The sequence below is a fragment of the Littorina saxatilis genome, linkage group LG1 (genome assembly GCF_037325665.1).
Source record: "Littorina saxatilis isolate snail1 linkage group LG1, US_GU_Lsax_2.0, whole genome shotgun sequence".
Lineage (NCBI taxonomy): Eukaryota > Metazoa > Mollusca > Gastropoda > Littorinimorpha > Littorinidae > Littorina > Littorina saxatilis.
Genome location: NC_090245.1, coordinates 93,396,522 through 93,420,828, shown reverse-complemented (window position 1 = coordinate 93,420,828; position 24,307 = coordinate 93,396,522). Strand labels below are relative to the sequence as shown.

Below are 24,307 nucleotides of genomic sequence, written 5' to 3'. Positions count from 1 at the left end.
AAGACTAGCACTTGAACCCACCACCTGGGCTAGGAAAGGGGGGAAGAAAATTGCTTACGCCCCAACCCAGGGTCGAACTCGCAACCTCTCGCTTCCGAGGCAAGTGCACTTTACCACTCGGCCACCCTTTCCCCTTATCCCTATCGCACTTTACCCTTTTAAGACGAGAAAGTACAATCGCCCTGAACACCTGTTCTCTTTAAGCACTATGTAAACGTTGCTTTGATTTTTTTTTAAATAATTCAAAACGTCTTCCGCTAGCCACCCGGACAGACCATATTATACGCTTGTATCACAGTTGTGTTTTCTACAGATTGCACCTGCTAGTACAAATAAAAACTAAATGAAGTCTTAATGAACACAAATTAGAAGGAGGAAGGTATCGTATATTAAATGAAATGATTTATTCTAAAATTAAGAATTAATGACACAGACATAACACAGTTTCGTCACTTTTCAAATGCTGTAAAACACCGTATAATGTCACATAACTAACATTTATATACATTGTATCACAATATAATTATTGAAATGTTCATGCTCAAGCGACTGAGTTGTACACGAAGCGTAAATCTTCTTTTGGGGGACATTGGTCATGGCTGTTAGGTTGGTGAGTTAGTTGGCTGGTTAATTAGTTGGTCGATGGGCCGGTTCCTGAACTGGTGAGTTGGCTGATTCATAGATTGGTTGGTTGTTTGTTTGGTTGGCTGGTCACACGCAAGAGAAAATCAAACACATACAAATGGCTTGAGAAACGTCCTATGAAATGATACGTGAAACATGGATGGCAAAGATGATTGATATTGTAAGTATTCAATGCATGAAGATTCAATAAATAAAATAATAAAACACACACACACCCAAAATGCACTAAAATATTGACAATAGACAAAGAATATTACTTTACAAAATGTGTATAGCACTCATAGACTGAGGCTTTCGGACGATTGGTCAGTAAACAGGACATTTTCCTTGAACAATATAAGATGTTTGGTGGGTTCTCGTCAGACCAGATTTTTTGTGTCGATCCGAGCGGAGCATATTATTAATTTCTAATGTGCTGATTGTTAGTATGAGTTATTTCTAATATGCTGACTGTTAGCAAATGATAACAAGACATGTCGAGAAAAAAGATATCAAGCATGAGCCTTTTAGACGAATGCTGATATCGTTTGTGAGACATGTCTGTTATCATTTGCTAACAGTCAGCATATTAGAAATAACGGTTTTATTACCGTTTAATTCGACCAAAAAAAAATTCGAAGCAACCCCGCGAATTAGACAGAACAGCCGCAATGGGAACTTGAGCGCTTCTACCTGATTATGCCTGTCAGTCAAAGAATTCTCGTGACCTGAGTCAGCCAATCAGAGTAACACACCTGACGTGATGAATATTCACAGGTCAAATGCCTTTGACACACAACAATCTCACAAGATAAACCATGTTGAACATGTGTTTCGGTTGCTTCGCTTTTTCTCGTTGAACAGAGAGCGACAGATTTAGAACCGACCCCAGACGGATGGGAAATGACGTAAAGATACATTTGATGTAAAGCGAGTGGCGCAATTTCACTTGATTTTTCCGAACTTCGATCATTTAGATTTCAAGTGAGCGGTCGGCATTGCACACTCAGACGATGGGCGGTGCCTTGCTGTTCCGTTACGCAACCACCGACAAAACTCGCTTTTCGGTATTTTTTTAGATAAAGAGAGCATTACCTGACAGCATTTGAAGTGTCATTCTTTAGAATAAATCACGCTGATATTGTTGAATTACATTTTTACTTTGTCTTGTTAATTTTTAGCGTGATAAACAAAAAGGGTCCCTGCCTGAACGTTATAACATTTAGCGGGTCACATAGAATCAGTCCTGATTGGTCAAAAAGACGCATGGGGCACTGCAATGGTAATGGAAAATTTCCTAGATAAATTTTCATTTAATTAATATACTTACCTATATGGCACACACCCGTATGGGAGGTAACTCCCAGTGTGCTGGCCCATTACCAAAGCTACTTTCACTTTCGTTTTGGTGATGGGGTTGCTTCCCTTTAAAATTTTTAGCCGGGTAAGCGTTTTTCAGTGATAAGCATCTCAGGTGACTCAATGCTAATGTGATTCGGAGTAAGAATATGTTATTTAATAACACATTATAACAGGCATGTTGAGAACATGGATATCAAGCCTGAGTCGGTAGGCGAAAGATGATATCATTTTTGAAACATGGTTTTTATCATTTGCTGACAGTCAGCATAATTATTAGAAACAACGGTTTTATTACCGTCTATAATTTCGACCAAAAGACAATTCGAAGCAATACCGCAAATTAGACAGAGCAGCCGCAATGGGAACTGGATCGCGACCATCTGATTATGCCTGTCAGTTAAAGCATTCTCGTGACCTCGGTCACCTAATCACTCACCTGGCCTGAGGAATATCAACAGGTGAAATGCGCTCACGCAACAATGCCAACAGATAAACCATGTTGATTATGCGTTTCGATTGCTTTAAATTTTCTTGTTAAACAGAGAGCGACAGATTTAGAATCGATGCCAGACAGAAAGATAATAACGTTAAGATATAATTATTTAACGTAAATTGAGTGACGCAATACTTGATTCTTGAGAACTTTGACAAAGACAGTTTTAAGTGAGAAGGTGGGCACACACAGAGGATAGGTGGTGCCTAGCCGTTCTGTAAAACACCCATCGACAAAACTGGCTTTTCTGTATTTTTTATTCAGATAAAAAGTGCATTATCTGACAACATCTGAAGTTTCATTCTTAAGAATAAGTCACGCTGATATTGTCAATTCAAATTTTTATTTTGTCTTTATTTTTAGTGTGATAAACAAAAAAGAGTCCCGGCCCGACCGTTATTCCATTTAGCGGGTCACCTACAATCAGTCCTGATTGGTCAAATAGCCATATCGTACACTGAAACGGTAATAACGTCTTCTGTTTCATTTGTATCGACCAAGGCAGAAGGACAACGTGGATAAAGATATAACCGAAGGCGATATAGGCCTACTCCCTGAGGATCGATATAAAAAGCTGGTCTGATGAGAAGCCACCAAACATCTTTAATGTCATCAAAATGGAAGAACAAAAGTACGCACAATAATCCCCCGGGAGCCACTTTTTTTAACGTAATTCTTAGATAACTTCTTTTTTATCAGCGTTCGACGGAAGAAGAAGAATAATTAAGAAGCTATCCAGAAACTACCTTCAAACTATGGCTTAGATAGCAATGCAGGCCCAGGCCCAAAGCGCGTGAGAAATTCAAAATATCATGTCATACTTGTATGTGACGTACGTATAACGTAACCTGTTCTTCGTCGCTTTTCTTCCACTCTGAAAGTAAAAATGTACAGAGCTGTTGCCCGTCGCGATATAACCTTCGTGGTTGAAAACGACGTTAAACGCCAAATAAAGAAAGAACAGAGCTGTTGTCATATTTGCGAATTCAGTACGTTCTTGGCATGTTTCTTTTCTTTATGTTTTTAGACTTTTCGTTGTGCAATTTAGGATTACAGAGCTTAGTTGCAAATTGGCCATGGGTCATCGCGGTAAATATAGCCTTTGCCATTAAAAACGCGACAAACGATCGACGGAGGTTTTTATGTTACTGGTTATAGCAAGCACCTGTGGTTTAGACTTCGTCAAAAACAAAAACAAAACTGCACGGGAAACTCATGCAAGAAGACACATAAAACACGTGGCGTTTCATTGAGTACAAAATTGAAACGAAACAGCTGGAGTTATGAATGGGTTATAGTGTCGAGAACTGCACGTGTTTTCCATTATCAGTACTTACAGCTTCAAATCAACACAAGTTGTGGCCGAAGCAACCGACAGTGGTATTGACAGTAATAAAGGTCACGGGTTTTTAGTGAACGAAACGTTTTACTGAATTAAACGTCACGTGTTATACGCGTCTTCTGACATGAGTTTTCCGTGCACTGTTTTGTTTTTGACGATGTCTAAACCACAGGTGCTTGCTATAACAAGTAACATAAAAATCGCCGTAGATCGTTTGTCGCGTTTTTAATGGCAAAGGCTATATTAACATTGGTTGGGTCTTTGAGAGTGAATGTTTACAATCGTTGTCCTCGAAAACACGAATCTAAAGCCGCGATGGTTCCACGTATTAAATAAACAGCCTTATTGACTTTTACTTTGACAATCCACTTTTTACCTGAAGTGAAAACCCATTCACTACTTCTTTGTCTCCTATGGACATTGTTTTTTGTTACCCAGCTGGTTATGAATGAAAAATCGTGAAAATGATGACAAGTTATGTTGACGCGACATTTCGCTGTTTGAATGCCACACAAATGTACGTTTTAGTACATATTAGTTCCATAATACAATGCCTAAGCAAACACGTTTACATGCACCTACGCATGATTAAAATTAGTTCAACCATTTTCACTTAAACAGTAACTGACAGCAAGAACAATCGTTCACATCGTGCACGTAAACACCAACTGTCAAAACCAAAAAAAGACGATCTATGTGTTTGGTTGCAGGTCGGTGTGATGAGGCCGTTTGTGTTAAAACACATTATAGTAGTCTCACCTAAAGAACTTCACTGAAACCATGCACATGACCTTGGGAGATGTCACATGGTAAGGGAGCGGGCAAGTGCGGGGAAGCTCTTTTCTCATCGGAGTCTTTTGGAACCCCCGTTTCAGACCCCCCGATTAACGACTCCCTCTCCTTTAAGACCCTGGTTTCTCAGATTTGACACAAACGAATAACACAGTCAAATAAAAATAATAACAACAAAGAATAAAAACATGATAACATATCAATCGTCAACAAACACTAGCTTATACTCGTAACACAGCCTGGCACACGAACTTGTTAAGATAAGGAAACAAACGTGTATAACAAGTAGTTTTGGGTACAACATGGACAACATGGAATGGTGCTTTGTTATCACGATTAAATATCACACTCTAGCACAAATATATCGTAAAATGCCAAACCTAACCATGTTCATGTCAGTATTACACGTACAGTACATTAAAATCGTTGACATAAAGCATTGTGCAAAAGACGTTGAATGTTTACCGTCTGTCATCAGTAATAAGATTAGCAACAGTAACATCTCGTATTAGGTAAATTTTTATTTGAACCGTAAGCTCACGTTTTGTCTGAGTGGTTTGCTTGCATTAAATGTAAACTACGCATATGACGGCTCAGCCTAAACCATCAATGAACAAATAATTTGCCTCGCTGTTTTGTTATCAAATAAGAAAAACAAATAACAACCAATGCAGTGTGACCATATACCGGTCTACAAAGCGCTGCTATATTTGTAGTCGTGTTCAACTGAAAAATTACAAATATGAGCACTTTCCGTTAAAATAGAATCACTAATAAGCATGTCAAGAAATCCAGTAAATGTAAGAATCTAAATGAGTGTACACATGCCCATGGATGATGCATGATTCTCTTATTTGGAGCAGTCTGTGTCAATATAAACATAAAATGCGTATTTGTAAAAATTAATGTAAAACTCTCACCTGAACCAGAGGATCATTTAAGTCTTGAAAGATTAAGCAGCAAAGTATTTCCGAAGAAATGGTGGAATCCAAAAACAATCAGACGTACCGGATGTGTTGTTTATGCAATGATACAATTATAGAAAATGCTTCTTCAGCATGCTATGCAGATGGACGTTTAGAATTGACTTCGTGTTACCAGTAACTTTTCATGAAATGGCGTCCAAAAGATGACAAAGCGACATCGACCATTTTTCTCATGTTGACAATTGTCAGCCAATTTTGCATAGGCAAAATTGCTGAGATGACGTTGACAAAATATCAATAGTAAGACGCTCGTGTAAGGTATACTGATGCAATATGGTAACTTTCACCAAAGAAAATAAATGTAAGCTTTCTCCTGAGATGTAAACAAAAAAAATGTCTTCTTCACAAAATACAGAAACGTGGACATTTCTTCGTACCGTTTTACGTTGCATGGACTTTTTTGAAACAATCTACACAAATCAACTGAAAGCGTGTACTGTCGGACGAGTCTTTTAAATACAAACAAATCAGCAATTATTAGCATACCAGAGATAACATGCTTGCCCAGTGCACATGACGTTCGCTTGAAAATTCCTGTCAGAATACGTGAGAAATAACAAGCGCTAGAAACACACACACACACACACACACACACACACACACACACACACACACACACACACACACACACACACACACACACACACACACACACACACACGAACTACATTTTTGTCTCCCTCAAACCCCTTCCCTCTTTCAAGGGTGAACAACAGTTCAGCTATACTGAAGCATCAAAAGCAAAAACAGAAACAAAATAAAATGCCATTGGATTGTTCTGTTTCAAAATCAAACCCCGGAAAATGCAAAAGTATTAAGCTTTCTCTGATAAAACAATATGCCCTCCTGTTTGCACTGTTAATAATATTCCCCGAACGTGCAAATGCCGTAATCTATAATCGCATCGGTCTTTCTTTTGTGTCATTTTTGTCCGGAGCTCATTGAATTATGGCTTCCTCGGATATTTTGTTTTATAAGCGATGTGAATGTTGTTTCATAACCGACGCAAAATGATGCAAACGTGACCTTTTAGTCTTAAAGAGACTCCAAACATCATTTTAACGAAAGCGAAAAATATCAAACTGAATGATGAAATTAGTTTTTGAGAATACAATCATAATGCTGTAATGTGTACGCGTGACAACACAATAACATAGAACGACATAACACATATTGGCAAATATGTTGTTCCATTTAGAATCACATTAACTTAAATATTTACACGAATATTTGCATCAAAGAGAAGAAATGGTCAGTGAGCCTTTGTAAAAATCTGTCAAAATGTCCACAGATCAAAGAAAAGGGTATCTACATGCACAGTTATATACACACATTTATTAACAATGAGCTTTGCCTCGTAATATGCATCATTCATGCGAAAGCGCTGAGCTAACAAGGTAGCAACTTCGTTTGCAAGAAGTGTTTTTAAAAAATGGCCAAATACAGAGTCTGTTCTCTGTATTGGAAAATACGGGTAGGCCCTACACACGCCAACAAAATATTATTAAAGTAAATGTTTTTAAAATGTAAAGGGATGCAAATAAAACCAGTCGGTCGATTGGTTGTTTTTCAATTGAAACAAAGGTAAAAAAACAAAATATGCAAAGCGTGATAACCGTCTTCTCTGGGTATCAGGACAAAACAATCGCCAGCGCCCAAACGAAAATCCCCAAGAATTGATGGGAGTGTAAACAGTTGACTGAAGATCCGGAATCTGTGTTCTGTCCAACGCTCCCAATCACATTCCCTTGCGGTCCTGAAAAGCAGAAACAAACTGTGAAAAGGGGTCAACTATCCATTTTGTTTAACATGTTGTATGCCTATACGGTACTTATTTTCAAGAATGTGTTATTGGGTAGACCAGCAGACCTCAATTAAAGAGCTTACAAGAAAAAAGCAAATTACACTTTCAGACAGCACAATTAAGGACTGTTAAAAAAAGGTGAATTCATTTGGTGTATTTGATTGTATTTTGCAAATTGACCATTACTTTGCTGCCTTCTCCAAAAAGGTCGTAATATATATCACAAACAGCATGATACAAACTCCTCCACACACACACAAATGTAGCTTCCCTTCTGCACGGATCTAATCCCGATGGATCAGTTCATTTAACCTTATTGGATCCATCAAGCCTTGGATCCGTCGACATTATTTGTTGGTTTTTACGTCATACATCCCGGATCCAAGGGTCAATGGATCCATTCATGAATTTCAACCTGCTGAATGTATCGACCCTTGGATCTAGTGCACACCGGGTATGTCGACATGCCCTGTAGAATGGTAACACGACCGAAAGCATGTATGGAAAGTCTAAATGTGTTCACCTCTCTCTCTCTCTCTTTCTCTTTCTCTCTTTCTCTCTCCGTCTCTCTCCGTCTCTCTCCGTCTCTCTGTCTCTCTCTCTCTCTCTCTCTCTCTCTCTCTCTCTCTCTCTCTCTCTCTCTCTCTCTCTCTCTCTCTCTCTCTCCCTCTCCCTCTCCCTCGCATATCACACAGCATACCTTGTCCAGACTGCTTTGGTCGCCACAAATCAGGCGTGTAGGGATCGTAAGGTCTGGAGTTGTGCCCCCTGCCCGGTTTGGGCGGGAAAATGCCAATGGAGGTCGACGGCGGATTGACGATGGGCCGTTGGAAAACGATCCTCGGCGTCGTCGGCCGTCGTGTCGTTGTTGACGTCGTCTTAATATGAGCGGAATATTCTGCAACACAAGGAAGGTAGGCGGGCGGGCTAATATAAACTGGTCAAAGACAAATTATACATTTTGAGGACGAAAGTCAATTGTTTGCTCATTCTTTGTATTCTCTCAGGTGCCGGTGTAACACGAGAAAATTACTCCCACGAGATTTTTACTCCGGAGTAAACATTTCGTACGAAAACGTTACTCCCTTTACGAAAAAAACACTCTCCCATTGCACGAGAAAATTACTCCCCAAGACAGGTGAGTTCCGAGTAAACATTTCGTACAAAAATGTTACTCCCCTGACGAATAAATAACGAATAAATTACTTCACCCCAACACGAGCAATTTAACTTCCCATGCCAGGTGTACGAAATTTTTACTCCCTTGTCCCCTGTTAGTCTTGGTGGTGGAAGGCGTGGAAGGAGGGTAGCGCGACATTCGTGTGCGCGCGATCACTTATTGGCATTATCCCTTCGCCCGCATCCCATTTTTGCGTACGAGATTTTTACTGGAAGTAAAAAAAAATGGGGAGTAAAAATTTCGTGGAGGGAGTAATTTTGTCGTGCCTTGGGGAGTTCTTTTCTCGTACGAAAAGTGTACTCGGAGTAAGAATTTCGTACGAAATATTTACTCCGGAGTAAATTTTTCGTGGAGTAAAAATGTCGTGTTACACCGGGAGATTGGCTCCGCAGAAATGTCATAATATGTACTCTTGTTGTCTTTATTGATTACATTTACGATCCTTTGTTTCTAAGATGGTAAAATACAAGTCTTAGCGTTGCAAATTACTCCATCAACAGTCCGCAATGTAGTAACGTCTCCTGCACATTTCCAGTGACGTTGTTCCAAACATTTTTTACTGCGTTATAACGCTGCGTATAATTTCAGTATTTGCGCAAAAGAAATAATTCAGTACAACATTCTGCTACATAGTTGTATAATGAACGCGGGGTTAGACATTTTCTTCAAGTGTGCCATAGGTGGCAAAGATGCACGGTGTCGATCTAACATGTTAGCTGATAAACTACAACAGACACATCTATTTAGTTTCTCTGAGGGCATGTCGAGCAGAATTCACAAGATACTCATCACAATAAAAGCTCACAACTGATTGCAACGATCAGTAAAACTTGCTTTGATGAACAAAAAGCCACACTTCTCACCGTTTAGGATCACGGTTACAGCGTGTTAGAGGCAACGGTTAGACAGGACTGTACAATTTAGAAATGAATTGGTAGGACATTGACTTCAAACGAAGCACAAAATCATATATGGATTGGACATTGGAATTTTCTTCTTTGAGCCATTTGACTTCCACCAAAAACTAATATTTAGACGGCTAGCCGAGACTACAAAAGAGAAGCTGGCGCGGTCGGGGAGGGACACTGGCAGTCTCGAGCTGTGTAAAATGTCCCATTTTGTTCAAATAGACAAATTACCTATTGTAAATTCAATAGAAATAGAGAATACTACATGGCTTGCTGTGTCGTACCAGATTTACACGAGTTGTTTTTTTAAATATTGAACTGCGAGCGAAAGCGAGCTGTTCACTATTTGAAAAAGCAACGAGTGTAAATCTGGTACGGAACAGCAAGCCATGTAGTATTCTGTTTATCCTACATACTGTACTTACGTGTATTTTACTGAAAATGTCCTGCATTCGAGGCAGCTAAATTGAAGACGCTTGTTTTAGAACCTCGATCTCTTCTAAAGCCTCGTGCAATCTATTACGTCAAAGCAAAGGAACGTCACTCTGAAAGTGTGGCGTGACGTGTTAGTTTTTAAAGATTCATCGAGGGTAATTAGCGAGCGCAATTTGTGTTTCTATAATGACGTTTGTCTCGGTGACTTTGGCATCATAAGCCGTGGAAAAACAGGTCCCTGCCAGACTTGCTTGACATGACCTCATTTACATGATATACACACGTGTGATTTGAACGATTATTATCTCACGGGTGTCTCTCTCACGTATGTAGGATAAAGCCATGTTCACACTCACCATACAGTATCATGGTCTCCGTGTCCTCGCCCAACGTGTTAGAAGCGACGCACGTGTATGTACCGTAGTCGTGGCGCTCAATGCTGAACATGCGGAGACTGAGCGTAATGGTGTTCTGGCCTTCATCGTAGATCTCCAGTCTGTACTTCTGGGACAGACTGCTGATCTTCTCTTTATTTCTGTGACAGCGAAGAGAGAGACAGATGGCACGAGGTTTTAGTGGGGTGGGGAAGACGCTATAGCATGCCCTTTTAATAAAAATAAAATAAAAAAAGCGAAACACACAATGAGAGTACATAACAAACTTGGTATATGTATGTTTGACTGTACATGAGACTAAAACATTGATCTGACACACACACACACACACACACACACACACACACACACACACACACACACACACACACACACACACACACACACACACACACACACACACACACACAGTTAACGAAGACTTACATTGCATATTAAGCCATAGCTGGACAAGAATGAAGAGTGTATTAAACATTGCTGCATTTAGTGGGATTGTTAGTTACCCGTGTTCTCCTTTCTTTAAAATAAGCTCCTGGATGATATCTATATGACATTCACGATAGGGTAGGATGACAATGTAATTATTGTCTTCCGTGTCTGTTTGGGTATCTGCCTGCTTGCTTTGCCTGGCTGCCTGTGTGACCGTTATTTGAGTCTGCCTGTCTGTCTGTCTGTCTGTCTGACTGTCTGTCCGTCTGTCTGCTTCCTTGTTTATATTTATACCATGCTGCATGACTGAGAAATAGAGAGATATATGTATTCTTAAACGGATTTTTGTTTTGATGTACAATTTTCATTCAATTTTCTTTTCATGTTTGCTTGCTTTTCATTTAAACTGTACAATAGCCGCCATTTATATGTATTTTTCTAGAAAACTGTAAACACCACTATAAGCATTATGCTTGTTGTTGTTTACTCTATATGCGTTTTTTGTAAATAATGCACAAACGTTGAATAAAACAGTTTAAACCAAATAGAGAGAAAGAGAGAGAGAGAGAGAAAGAGACAGAGACAGAGACAGAGACAGAGAGAAGGAAGGGAAACTGATGACGCTATCAATGCAATCATGATTAGGTATAACATGACATTGGGTAGCGTCGTACGGTATGGCACCTCGCTTTCCCCAGGGAGAAAACAGCCCGAATTCCCATGAGGGTAACCTCACAGGACTATATACACCTTATTTGTATTCTTATTCCTATTCTTACAGTAGTACCTGGTCCACATGCTGACGGCCTGAGGGAAAGCAGCGACTGTACACTCCAGTATCGTTTCCTTCCCAACGTCCTGTCCAATCCGCCTGTTGGGCAAATAAATCTCTGGTGCAACTGGGGAAAAACACAGAAGAAGAACTCAGGGTTACATGAAACGGGGTAGTGCACACCGAGTCAATAGACTGTATGTTATGGGGGTGGGGGAGGGGGTGGAGTCGATAACTGTTGATAGATTTTAGGATGGAACCAACATGCCTGTTAATAAATAACAGGACGTAAGACAGTCTAGAAACATATTTTTCGGGTGAATGCCAGGTGGATTTAAATGCATGGAAACCGAGAACACTGAAAAATGTAGATTTTAGGATGGAACCAACATGCCTGTTGATAAATAACAGGACGTAAGACAGTCTAGAAACATATTTTTCGGGTGAATGCCAGGTGGATTTAAATGCATGGAAACCGAGAACACTGAAAAATGTAGATTTTAGGATGGAACCAACATGCCTGTTGATAAATAATAGGACGTAAGCTTAAGACAGTCTAGACAAATATTTTTCGGGTGAATGCCAGGTGGATTTAAATGCATGGAAACCGAGAACACTGAAAAATGTAGATTTTAGGATGGAACCAACATGCCTGTTGATAAATAATAGGACGTAAGCTTAAGACAGTCTAGACAAATATTTTTCGGGTGAATGCCAGGTGGATTTAAATGCATGGAAACCGAGAACACTGCAAAATGCACGGCGTGGTTGTGAAACATTTCAGGAACCTGGCTTCTTGGGAAAGCTAGCGCAATAAGCTAACCATATGTTAAAGCCAAGGGCCTAGAACGGTTATCTTTCCAGTGCGATTATTCAAGCAAGTGATATCATTCAGATACACAGGAATACAATAAAAGATACTAACATAATACACATGTAACACCCAATAAGACAAACAGTACTTAGTTATTTTTACTACAGTTATTTGCTTACATTCGACAACGTTTAAATACTGAATCCCCCAAAAGGTTCAAGGTAGTGTTATATATTCTATATGAAAAAACAAGAAAGGTAGGTTGTTGGAACGTTTGTTATTGACAAAACAATACATTCACAGATATTTCGACCCAACGGTATTTTAAGTGAACAGAAACTGATTCTATCAAGATAAGTTTTGTGTGAATATTTGTCTGTCTGTTCACTTAAAAGACCGCTGGGTCGAAATATATGTGAATGTATTGTTTTGTCAATAACAAACGTTCCAACAACCTACCTTTCTTGGTTTTTTTTATTCTGAATTTTGGAACGTTGGCAGTCTCTTTGTTTTGGGATTTGTATATATATATTTTTTTTTTTATATATTCTATACTTACATTCAACAGCGACTTTGATATGATGACTGACAGCAGGCGGCACTCCGTTGAAAGCTACACACTCGTAGGTGTCGCCACAGTAGCGTGTGATATTGTGTATTATCAGCACTTCTCCATTCACTCCAACCTCTGCCGAATAAAATACAGAATATTTGTGCGTCTTGCAGAAAACAATTGTTATGTAAAAGAGAAGAAGCATAAGAGCAAGCCTTTTTAACGAAAGTTTTTGATTTAGCGCTATATAAATGTTATTATTATTATTATTATTATTATTATTATTATTATTATTATTATTATTATTATTATTATTATTATTATTATCATTATCATTATTATTATTATTATTATTATTATTATAAGAGTGAAAGTATATTTCAGCGTTAATTAAAGTGTATACTAGATCTCTGTAAGCAAAACTTAAAGACGACATGCATGATATGCAGTTACTGCTGAACTGGTGTTTTTATCTGATTCATTTTTAATTTTCCTGTTTTTCTCTCGCGTGTGTCTAAAATAACAAACGGGAAAAAAAAACACTTTTACAACTGTCCTTTCAACAATCTAAATTCATACACAGTATATTGATACGTACTTACATTACATGTAACCACTTATTATAAAGCAGGACATGCATGAATATATTTACTGAAACACACACAAAGCTCTAACAAGTATATGCGGCGTATTATACTTGTTCTCGTGAAAACATCGGATCCTATTGCGACGCTGAAAATACGATAGCTGTTAATAACCATATGGATTAGGAAAACAAGTTGTTTAGAACATGGCAGTAAGGCATGCAATGCATGCTAAAACATTCCTTTATATCTATCTTGGAAAAGAATATGTCAGTGTGACACACAATCACTAAAGTTTAGAAGAAGCAAGAAATTCCTTCGAGGTAGGAAAAACACCCCCGTTGGTCAAAGGGAAATAACCATTCTCACTGCACCCATTCTCACTGCCACCAACTGAGAAGGTTATTTCCCTTTGACCATGAATATGTTTCTCTATAAGACCTTGTAGAATCTTAATCCACCAATAACTCCCTAACCGTGTGTTTGACTGGTCCCAATTTTTGTAAGGACCGTCTCAGGAATGTATAGAACCTGTTCACCAAGTTTGGTGACGATCGGTCCGTTCATTCTTGAGATCTATATGACTAAGTGCCAAAAGGTGCGCCAGAAAAGCGGACAAAGGGGCTAAAAAATAAAAGTTGACAAACACGACTGATATTGTGATTTTTGTTAAGACAACAGATGCTGGAACCCAATTACGAAAAGAAAAGATAAATTTACCCAAATGATTTTACAAATAACGATAATTTTGTTCGTTATATCATTCAAAACGGCACTGAGTCATAGCATTAAGGTTATCTCGCACGTTTTTAAAGCTAGGGCTTTGAAACTTGGCACACAACCAAAGTATAATGACCTCCAGGTATGGTGCACATCACATTAAACAACATTGAATTTCAAGGTCACAGCGAGGTTAAATTTCCTTTGCAAACTGGAAAAGTGTCGTTGTCACGTCTTACATGTTTTAATACTAGATCAGTTAGACTTTACATACTTCACATACTTTCAGCATTTTTATAAAACCTCATTAAAAGTGACCTGCTGGTTAATCTTTGTCAAAGTTCAAGGTCACAGCGGGGTCACATCTGGTCCAAATGTGGAATATTTTCAATTTATTCAGCGCGTTTATAGCACGAGCTTTGAAAATACACACAGTTCTAGTGTATAATGTTCACACACGATTAAAGTCTGGTTGAAAAAGTCAAGGTCACAGCAGGGTCGCGTTGAGGTCAAACATATACATTTTTCAATGAGGTTTTCTCATATGTTTTTGAAGCTAGGGCCTTGAAACTTGGCACACTACGCAAGTTAAATTAAACCTCATCAAATTCCAAGGTCACAGTAAGGTTAAAGATCCTTTAAGGATATTTTCTAAAAAAGGTGACCGCCTGGTTAATGTTTGTCAAATTTCAAGGTCACAGCAGTGCCATCTGGCTTAAACTTTGAAAAATTGTCAATTTCTTCAACTAGTTTTATAGTGTTTGAAGTAATTCACACATGATGAAAGTCTGGTTGATAAAATCAAACGTCAAGGTCGCAGCGGGGTCGCATTGAAGTCAGACACATACAATTGTCATTTTCACGAACGCCTTTTAAGCAACACCTTTGAAACTTCACACATTCCAAAGTTTTGATGTTGTTTGGTTATAATCAAAGTGTGGTCAATTTCCATGATTGAGAGCATTCAGAGGGGTCAAGTTGAGGTCACACAAAAAGTGATAATCTTTATAAGACTCACGTTTGCTGCTATTGCTCACTTGACATTGGTGAAAGTGCTTATTTTATAATTGTTGATCTTGATGTTTTGACCAATTAATATTACCAGGATCAACCATACCAGATTTCAAAGTCCAGAAGTTGTCAAACCTCAAACCTGTTGGAAGTTTCAAAGATTTAAGCATCAACAAATTTCTATTTGATTTGACCTTAAATAACAGATTTGACCTTAAATCTTAAAAAAGATCAACCAGACTTTGGTTTTATATAAATTGAAGTTCAATACAATTTCCTTTTTTTTTTTTACCCACACGAGACCCTGCTATGACCTTCACATTTCTCAAGGATCAACCTTGAATTCTCCATGTTGAACAATCATTAAGCAAAAGCGTTGTTTGAAGTTTGAAGGTTCTAGCTTCAAAAATCTCTGAAAAAATATGTTTCATCCGTTTTCTGAACCACATGTGACCCAGCCGTGACCTTGAAATCTGACAAGGGTCAACAAGACTTTTACCATGCCTGGGGGCGATTAAACCCCAAATGTGTGTGAAGTTTCAAGGTTTCAACTTAAAAAACGTCTGAGAAAAATATACATTTTCCTTTTTGGACAATGTGTTGCACGCAAGACAACACGACAAACGCTCGTGTTATCATTCTTTTACTTTAAGGTCGATTTGCGTGCCCGCTCTTTCGCTAATCTCAATTAAAATTCATCTTGGAAGTTCGGTTTTATTACGCTTTTAATTAAGAAGATTAAACTAAGACAACAAATAGTTAGTTTTACCCATTAAACTCGATAAGGTAGTGACATTTTATGTTGAACGCAAGATGGTGTCGCACGCAAGATCTGAAAAGATGTTGACGACATAATTTCAACACTTGATAGCGCATTCGTGGTTCGTGATTTCTTCACAAATTTTGAACACATAATGTGTCACGTGGTTCCGTAGATGAAGTAGATCTTTGTACATGTAAATTTTGTTTTTAAAAGAAAATAACCGTTAATTACCGAACATTTTGTCGCACGCAAGATATGACGAAATTTTCAAATCGTTTTCAAAAATGCTGTTCAAAAGTTCTGCAGTCTTTGCTGGATTACTTGAAAGACAGCAGTTTGATACACCGTTATCGCTTGACGTGTCGACATCAATTCCAGAGTTTTTGAAAAAGAAATTTAGTAAATATCTGCGATTGAAAAATGTATGCCGTGATGACGACACATCTTGCGTGCGACACCTTAAAATTCGGTTATCGAAAAAAAAAAATTCTCTCGAGATTTAGATTTGACGTTTGGTCTCGTCTGTAAAGCGATGTTTCAGGCATTCAATCAAACTAAATGCAATTCATTTGTGCTTCTTGTTATTTTTCTGTGGCATATTCAAAACACGAGGTATCACGATGTCCGTTTTCAGATGGCCGGTTTTGGCGTTATTTTTGACTTTAAACAAAGATAACTTCAAAACCGTTCAAGTCAGACACACGAAATTATGTCCACTATCTCTTCGCACATTCATCCACACACACACCAATTTTCAGCAGACACACGTTTTTAGAAACATTTTTATTGTAAAACAAAGTCGTCTTCTGTTCTGTGAGCACCTTTTGGCACTTAGTCATATGCGAACACAAACACACAAACAAACACACAAACACATCGAGCGAAACCTATACACACCCCTATACCGGGGGTGTAAAAAATACGCAAGGCTGCATAATCTAAATTGACAAGTTTCAAACCTGATATTTACACACAAATTCACATAAACGCCTCTTCAACAACTGATAAGTGACTGGTGTAAAGAATAAGCAGAAGAAGGGAAAGCGGTCAGAGACCGAGGGAGCACAACATAGTTATAACGTCGTTACAGAGACTTAACATGACCTAAAATACTCACAACAACAGAGAGAGGTTTAACTAAAGTCTTCAGAACGCCCTCGATGCTTTCTTCCTGAGCAACGCACGTCAAAGCCAAAAATACACTCGCTCTCATTCAGAACTGGTGCAGAACAGAAAATTGTGTGTGCTCACTTTGATCAAGAACAGAAAGACATCATCCATGGCACCGCAAGGGTCGTTTTACCCCTTCTTTCCTCACTCATTTTATCCTCCTCCTCTTCCCCCCCCCCCCCCCCCCCCCGGAACCGCTAAGGTAATATTTTACTCCTCCCCCCATTCATTCACTCTATACTCCTCCTCCTTCTCCTCCTCGTCGTCCATCTTCTCCTCCTCCTTCTCCTCCTCCTCCTCCTCCTCCTCCTCCTTCTCCTCCTCACACACAGAAGAAGAACCCTTGATCGATTAAGACAAACTTCAGACGGAACAAGCCTTTGGCCGTGTCTGAATGCACGGCGTGTGAAAAATCAGCGCGTCCCTTCAGCTCGAAGAATGGCACTCGTTTGTAGCCAGTGGGCCGCGAACGTTGTCGATATTGCAACAAACAGTTGAGAAAGAATCTAATAAATTGTTTCTATGGCCAGGGTTTGCTGGGTAAATCCAAGTGGTGGACAGGGGGCTTGGAAGGAGGCGGAGGGGTGTGAAACACGGAGGGAGGAGGAATGAGAGAGAGAGAGAGAGAGAGAGAGAGAGAGAGAGAGAGAGAGAGCGAGCGAGAGAGAGAGAACGAGAGAGAGAGAGAGAGAGGGGGACGGAGGAGAGAGAGAGAGGTAGAGAGAGAGAGAGAGAGAGCGAGAGAGAGAGAGCGAGAGAGAGAACGAGAGAGAGAAAGAGGAGAGAGAGAGAGTGGGAGAGAGAGTCAGAGAGAGAGAGAGAGAGAGAGAGAGAATGAAGAAGCAATAAACAGAGCTTTGAGATTGAGGAAGGAGTGTAAATATACATCAACATAGGAGCAAAGAGGAGGAGGGGGGTGTGACGTTAGGATTAAGGAAGATAAAGAGGAATGGAGGGAGGAGTGGAAGGAATGGTAACAAAGAAACATTAACCGAACTTAAAACAAGTCGCGTAAGGCGAAATTACAACATTTAGTCAATCTGTCGAACCCACAGAATAAAACTGAACGCACTGCATTTTTTTTAACCAAGACAAAACAGCTTCGTCAATCCACGCGGCAAGGAAGTCGCTCATTTTTTCCGTGCAACACGAAGTGAAACTGACATGCAAGAATAGCGAAATAGCGTATTGCAGTAAGCAGGGAAGCGCGCTTTTCTGTATTCTTTTTAACTTTCTGAGCTTGTTTCGAATACAACATATTATATGTATATGTTTTTGGAATTAGAAAATGATAAGGAATAGGATGAAATCATTTTTGGATCGATTTCTTAAATAATAATCGAAGTACTAATTAAACTATTTTCGTTAATTGTGATCACATTTTAAGAGTAAACATGACATATGTATATATTTTTAGATTCAAAATTTAATGAAGAATGCGATGCAATTTTAAATCTGTTTGCAAAAAATCGATTTTAATGACAACTTTAATGAGCAAACTCATGAATTAACTTTTAAGCCTCCAAGCTGAAATGCAATACCAGAGTCTGGGCTTCGTCGAAGATTACTTGACCAAACTTTAAACCAAATTGGTTGAAAAATGCTGACAGTGCTGCCTCAACTTTCACAAAAAGCCGGATATGACGTCATCAAAGATATTTATCCAAAAACTAAAACAATCGTCTGGAGATATAATACCCAGGAACTCTCATGTAAAATTTCATAAAGATCAGTCCAGTAGTTTACTCTAAATCGCGTTATACACACACACACATACATACACCACACCCTCGTCTCGATTTCCCCCTCTACGTTAAAACATTTAGTCAAAACTTGACTAAAATGTAAAAAGGAGGTGGTGTGAAAATACAAAGACAAAATATAGAAAAGGGGTTGGGTTTTGGTGGGGGGGGGGGGGGTGGGGGGGGTTGACCTAGAGTGAATAGATAAGGCAAGACGGAGAGGGCGGAGAGGGCGAAGAGGGAGTGGGAATGAGACAGGGAAGCACAGAAGGAAGCTACGAGGCGGGGGATGGAAACAGAGAGACACAATCTAAGATGAAAAGGTAAAATCTTCATGCAAGTTCTGCGGGACGCGAAGGGAAGTACTTTTTCATTAAAAAAAATCCTGGAAATCAGAAAGCTCAAAAAGAGAGAGAGAGAGAGAGAGAGAGAGAGAGAGAGAGAGAAAGAGAGAGAGACAGAGAGAGACAGAGACAGAGACAGAGAGAGAGAGAGAGAGAGATGAAGGGTGAAAGACAGACAGACAGACAGCCAGCCAAACAGACAGAGATGGACAGCCAAGCAGACAGATATAGACAGTCAAACATGCAAAACAGAGACAAACAGACATAACAGGGGGCTAGCGGAGGGGGTGGGGGTGGGGGAGAGGAGGGGGAGGTTAAACATAGAGCGCCAAGAAAACGCCAAGATGAGCCCAAGCAGCAGAGTCAAGAGTTCGTCAAAGGCAAGGGTTTATTGGGCGTGGGTAAGACCCAGCTAGTTACACTGATTCGTCTTCAGTTCACATATTTACTGCATATCCCTAATTGCGTTAGGTTACAGTTGTCAATATTTGCTCTGCTCTTTTTCTGAACGTTGATTACATTACCGTGGCTTTGGTTCAAAATTAGAGTTTGCTGTCGCGATCACAGGCTCCGGAAATGAAAGATCATAATGTCGTGTTTTGGGGAAAAAAAAGTAACGTCTACGTTTACATTGCTGCATATCTTGAAAGGTTTTCAATCTAACACAAAAAGGGTGATTTATGCCGTGTTGTTTACTTTTTATTTTTTGGTCTTTTTTTGTGTAATTTGGCGACAGCGGAGTGGCTGCCAGTTTGTTGTGAATTTTTGCCTTACTTATAGAATTGTTCAGGGATTATCTGCAGCCATTCTTAGTATCAAACTTCGCAGCGGTTACCCCACTTTCGCTGACATTTTCTTTCGGAAATTAATGTACCTTCCACGACAGTTATCATCGATTTACTCTGTCTTTGCTCGTGATACATGAATACGAGACAGTGTAAAATGTCGTACGGTACGACAGATCTGTCTGTGCCCATCCCTCCACGCAGACACATACCACAAATCAACACCGAGACTGCGTGCTGTGGTGAGTAGGAAAGTTTTGATGAATTTATTTCTTAAAAAGCCAACAGTTGCTTTTACGAAATTAATGTATCAACAATGCCCACTGTGCTTAGAGAGCACCCAGGCTGTTAATTCTTGGTACATGACCAAGTGGAAGGGCGCTCTGACCCTGTGTAAAATCGCGGACGGATCGTAGGTGATTTGTGATGTAAAAGATGGTTGACAGTACTGGGACACAGACATTCATTAAGACAAAAACAATCACAAGTACATGCCTGTATGAAAACCAGTCAACTAAGGGATTATACACAAATAAGCATATTATTCTACACACAAACCACCATGCCGACACAGACAACCATACAGACAGACTGTGGTAAGCAGATGTATGCACACCAGCAAACTGAGGGCTAATATAACGATAAGCAATTATACATGCACACAGACAAATAAACAAACACCTTTGAACTTGGGAGGAAAAGTACAATAATAAGCAAAATAAATTTAGTTTATACACAGAAAACCGAACAGACACAGGAAATCGTAAGCACATGTAGACACACCAGAACACGAAACTCAGGGAACACTAGACGGTGATGAAAATAGAGAGAGTAAAAAAACACATCACTGTTTGCTTACGATCCGTGCCTTGGCAGAACTCACTATGTTTCTCCTTCCCCTTCTTGGTCTCCACGTGACGGTACCACGTGACTTCCGGTACCGGCACGCCCGTCACGTTGCACACCAACGTCACCTTGTCGTTCTCGCGCACGACGAGATCCTCCGAGGACAAGTGCTCGATAATTTTGGATGGAACTGCACACACGAATAATTAATCAATTAATCAATAAACAAACAAATAGATAAATAAATGAATAAATAAATAAATAAGTAAGTAAATGAATAAATAAATAAATTAATAGATAAATAAATAGATAGATAAACAGATAACTAACTAAGTACCTAACTAAATAACTAAGTAACTAATCAATCAATCAATCATTGAAAATAATAATATTATGTTTTGTTTAAAGTAGAAACAAGTTCTGATTGTCTCATACACTCTTTATTGCCATGTGATTGAAACGTCTTATCTCAAGAGGAGTTTTTGTGTTAGGGGCATTTCGTTAATTTGAAAATAGGTCAACTGTGCAAACATATATATCTTTGTGTAGCCCTACTACAAAACATCATACACGTGTTATGTTCTTCACACTTTAAAGGGGGGCAAAATGGATTTATTGATGTATTGGTGAATGGATTGAGGGATTGAATCCTTGATTCATTAATTCATTGATTCACCCCTTCCTTCCTTCCTTCCTTCCTTCCTTCCTTCCTTCCTTCCTTCATTCATTCCTTCATTCATTCCTTCATTCATTCGTTAACTGATCGTTTCTTGACTTGTAATGCCCTTCCAATCTGAGGGGGCACTTCGAAGCCGACTCGCATTCTTTGAAATGAAATCAGCCGAGTCGGTTTACAGACACAAAGACCATAACCATCTGCAGATATTATGGTCTTAGTGTAAGATTAGAGCAAACGAGCAAAGCATGGAATCAATGTTGCATAGTCTCGCTTAGGTATTTCGCAAGACACATAAGGAAATAACAAAGCATCTGGGTCGCAGAAAGGTATGAATCAATACAACAAGCTCTTTGCCGGGTGTCGGATTCGGCCATCACATGTCTCATTCTTGTATCCTCGCGTGAGAGTGGGATGGATCTTGATGTCATCCAAGACGATGTTTTCTTTGACGAAACCATTGCACTGCCTCTATGGCGTCAGTTGCAGATACGCCAAAAGGGTGAAAAGCTTTGCTAATCATACAGTGATCGCAGTCACTTCTGAGCAGAATGATTGAATAATTATGATCGATCGAGAATCTGGGACATTAACAAAAGAGTTAACTTGAGTGTCTCAGCTTAATCGGAATTTCAGCTAACTTGACCTATGCTCCGGTTTAAAAATGTATCGGCTGCAATGTTTTGACATTAACTCTTTTTTGTTACATGAACAAAATTGCAGTAGCAAAATGCTGGTGTTCGTTTTTAAAGAAAGTAAATGTATGTGTGTATGTAGTGTGTGTGGGGGGGGGGTGGGGGGTGGGGGGGTGTGTGTATGTGTGTATGTGTGGGGGTGGGGTGGGGTGGGGTGTGTGTGTGTGTGTGTGTGTGTGTGTGTGTGTGTGTGTGTGTGTGTATTTGTTAACAATTGACAGCGTTACGTCAATAATTCGGGTTTTGGTGTGTGTTTTCCCCTTGAAATCCCACAAAAGCTAAGGCAAAATGCGCACACAATAACCATCGCAGCTTATTCTGCACGCCGTTTTGATTCGACCACGTGCATTTGTTTTTATCAGTAAGACAGAAACCTGCGCCTCAGTGCGATACTTTTAGGAGACGTCTCGCGAGATCCCCCCAAGAGCGGAACCACGTGATGGGAAGTGAAAGGCATGCTGGAAGTGGTCTCGGAGTGCCTTATAGTCTCGGCAAGCCCTCTGGTGGGAGGTAAGCGAGTGCCCGGATATCTCTAAGCGAGTTAACGCCCCGATAAAAAGACGGTGGTGAAGGGGAAGATCGGGGAAATCTTCTTCCCCCTGGGATTAGCTCCTGAATACGTTTTCGTTTTTTACACCGGTAGACAGCGGTAGCTGGCTCACTGCTGTGCCTCTTCTTTCTATTGAATGGGTTTGGTTGAGCAGTAACTAGTTTGAAGTGACAAAACCTTGTCTTGGTTGGATTATGATTCGTTTCAGGTGTTTACATCTTATCTGTAATGTCAGTTGGTAGACAGACTTACAGTAATTATCGCAGGGTTAATGCTTGTGCGTTCCATTAACATGACGATAGTATCATTAATTTGTGAAATAAAATAAGTTGATGTACGAGCTCTTCGTTGAAAAGTGACAGTGTGCTCTTTACTTTCCTTCTGTGTTGCATTTTCTGCCTCCGTTTATGCCGTTCTTTATTAACTTTACATTTCGTGTTTGAATTTTGACTGTATTTGTATTATATTGATACGAGCACTTGTGACGGGTTTACTTTTGTCTTTTTGGGGATACGAGGATTCACAAATATACAAGTGTTGGTCCATGCTGAATTTTAATTTAGGTCACCTGTTAATCACCCAGCAACGAAGAAATAGCAGAAAAGAACAGAAGTTAACGAAACAGAAAAAGCACACCAGCGCCTGTACTTCCTCAGACAACTGAGGACATTTGGTGTGTGTGTACGCAATTCTACCGTGCTGTGGTAGAGAGTGTCCTCACCTTCTCCATGACTGTGTGGTATAGCAGTGCTACCCAAAAAGAAAAGACGGACCTGCAGAAAATCTATAAAAAGGCATGTGTGTGTGTGTGTGTGTGTGTGTGTGTGTGTGTGTGTGTGTGTGTGTGTGTGTGTGTGTGTGTGTGTGTGTGTGTGTGTGTGTGTGTGATATAATTCGCTGACCTTCAGATCTATGTTAATTGCATTTCATGTTTTAATTTGTTATTTTTGTTATTTCTACCAGCGACTGCGATTTCTGTCACGTTATAAAAAATGCATGAGGCAGTGACGTGTGCGTGTGCGTGTGCGTGTGTGTGTGTGTGTGTGTGTGACTTGAGGCGAGGAAGCTTGAGTGTATACTACTAAGTTTTAGTGAATGTATTTTTATACTTATGCTGTCCAGTGTTGTTTTTAAATTAATGTTGTTGATCAGTTTGTTGATGCGTGTGTTGGTGTAAATGGCTGGATTGAAATGTTTCTTAACCGCAATGTCATCACAAATTCCAAACGACGTTAAACACCAAATAAAGAAAGAAAGAAAGATCACAAATTCCCAACCTTGGGCAATTAAAGATTCTGTATTCTGTATTCTGTAAACAGTAAGAAAGCTGCGAGAGGCAAAATAGAAGAGAGTAAAATGTATCTTCTCTTATTTAAAGGTGTTGTAAAATACATGTACAATATTACCCTAGATGCAATTTTAGGTCATTTCAGGCTTAATTCAAGCGAGTAACTGTTTCAATAGCTGTCAACACACGCACACACTTAAATTGGCGTGCAGAAACGAAGTGGTCCATTTTGGCTTTTCCAACT

At 39.5% G+C, this 24,307-nt stretch overlaps 1 protein-coding gene across 1 annotated transcript in view; it reads right to left on the bottom strand.

Moving 5' to 3' along the window:
• Nucleotides 1-24,307, bottom strand: part of LOC138950928 (limbic system-associated membrane protein-like) — a 32,955-nt gene that overhangs the window by 3,186 nt on the left and 5,462 nt on the right. Inside the window, exons 3-7 of the mRNA XM_070322643.1 lie at nt 20,868-21,044; nt 12,896-13,024; nt 11,538-11,649; nt 10,283-10,461; nt 8,104-8,301 (exon numbers count right to left, since the gene is read on the bottom strand). Coding sequence (XP_070178744.1) covers nt 8,104-8,301; nt 10,283-10,461; nt 11,538-11,649; nt 12,896-13,024; nt 20,868-21,044 — 795 coding nt within the window. The remainder of the gene's footprint in view (nt 1-8,103; nt 8,302-10,282; nt 10,462-11,537; nt 11,650-12,895; nt 13,025-20,867; nt 21,045-24,307) is intronic.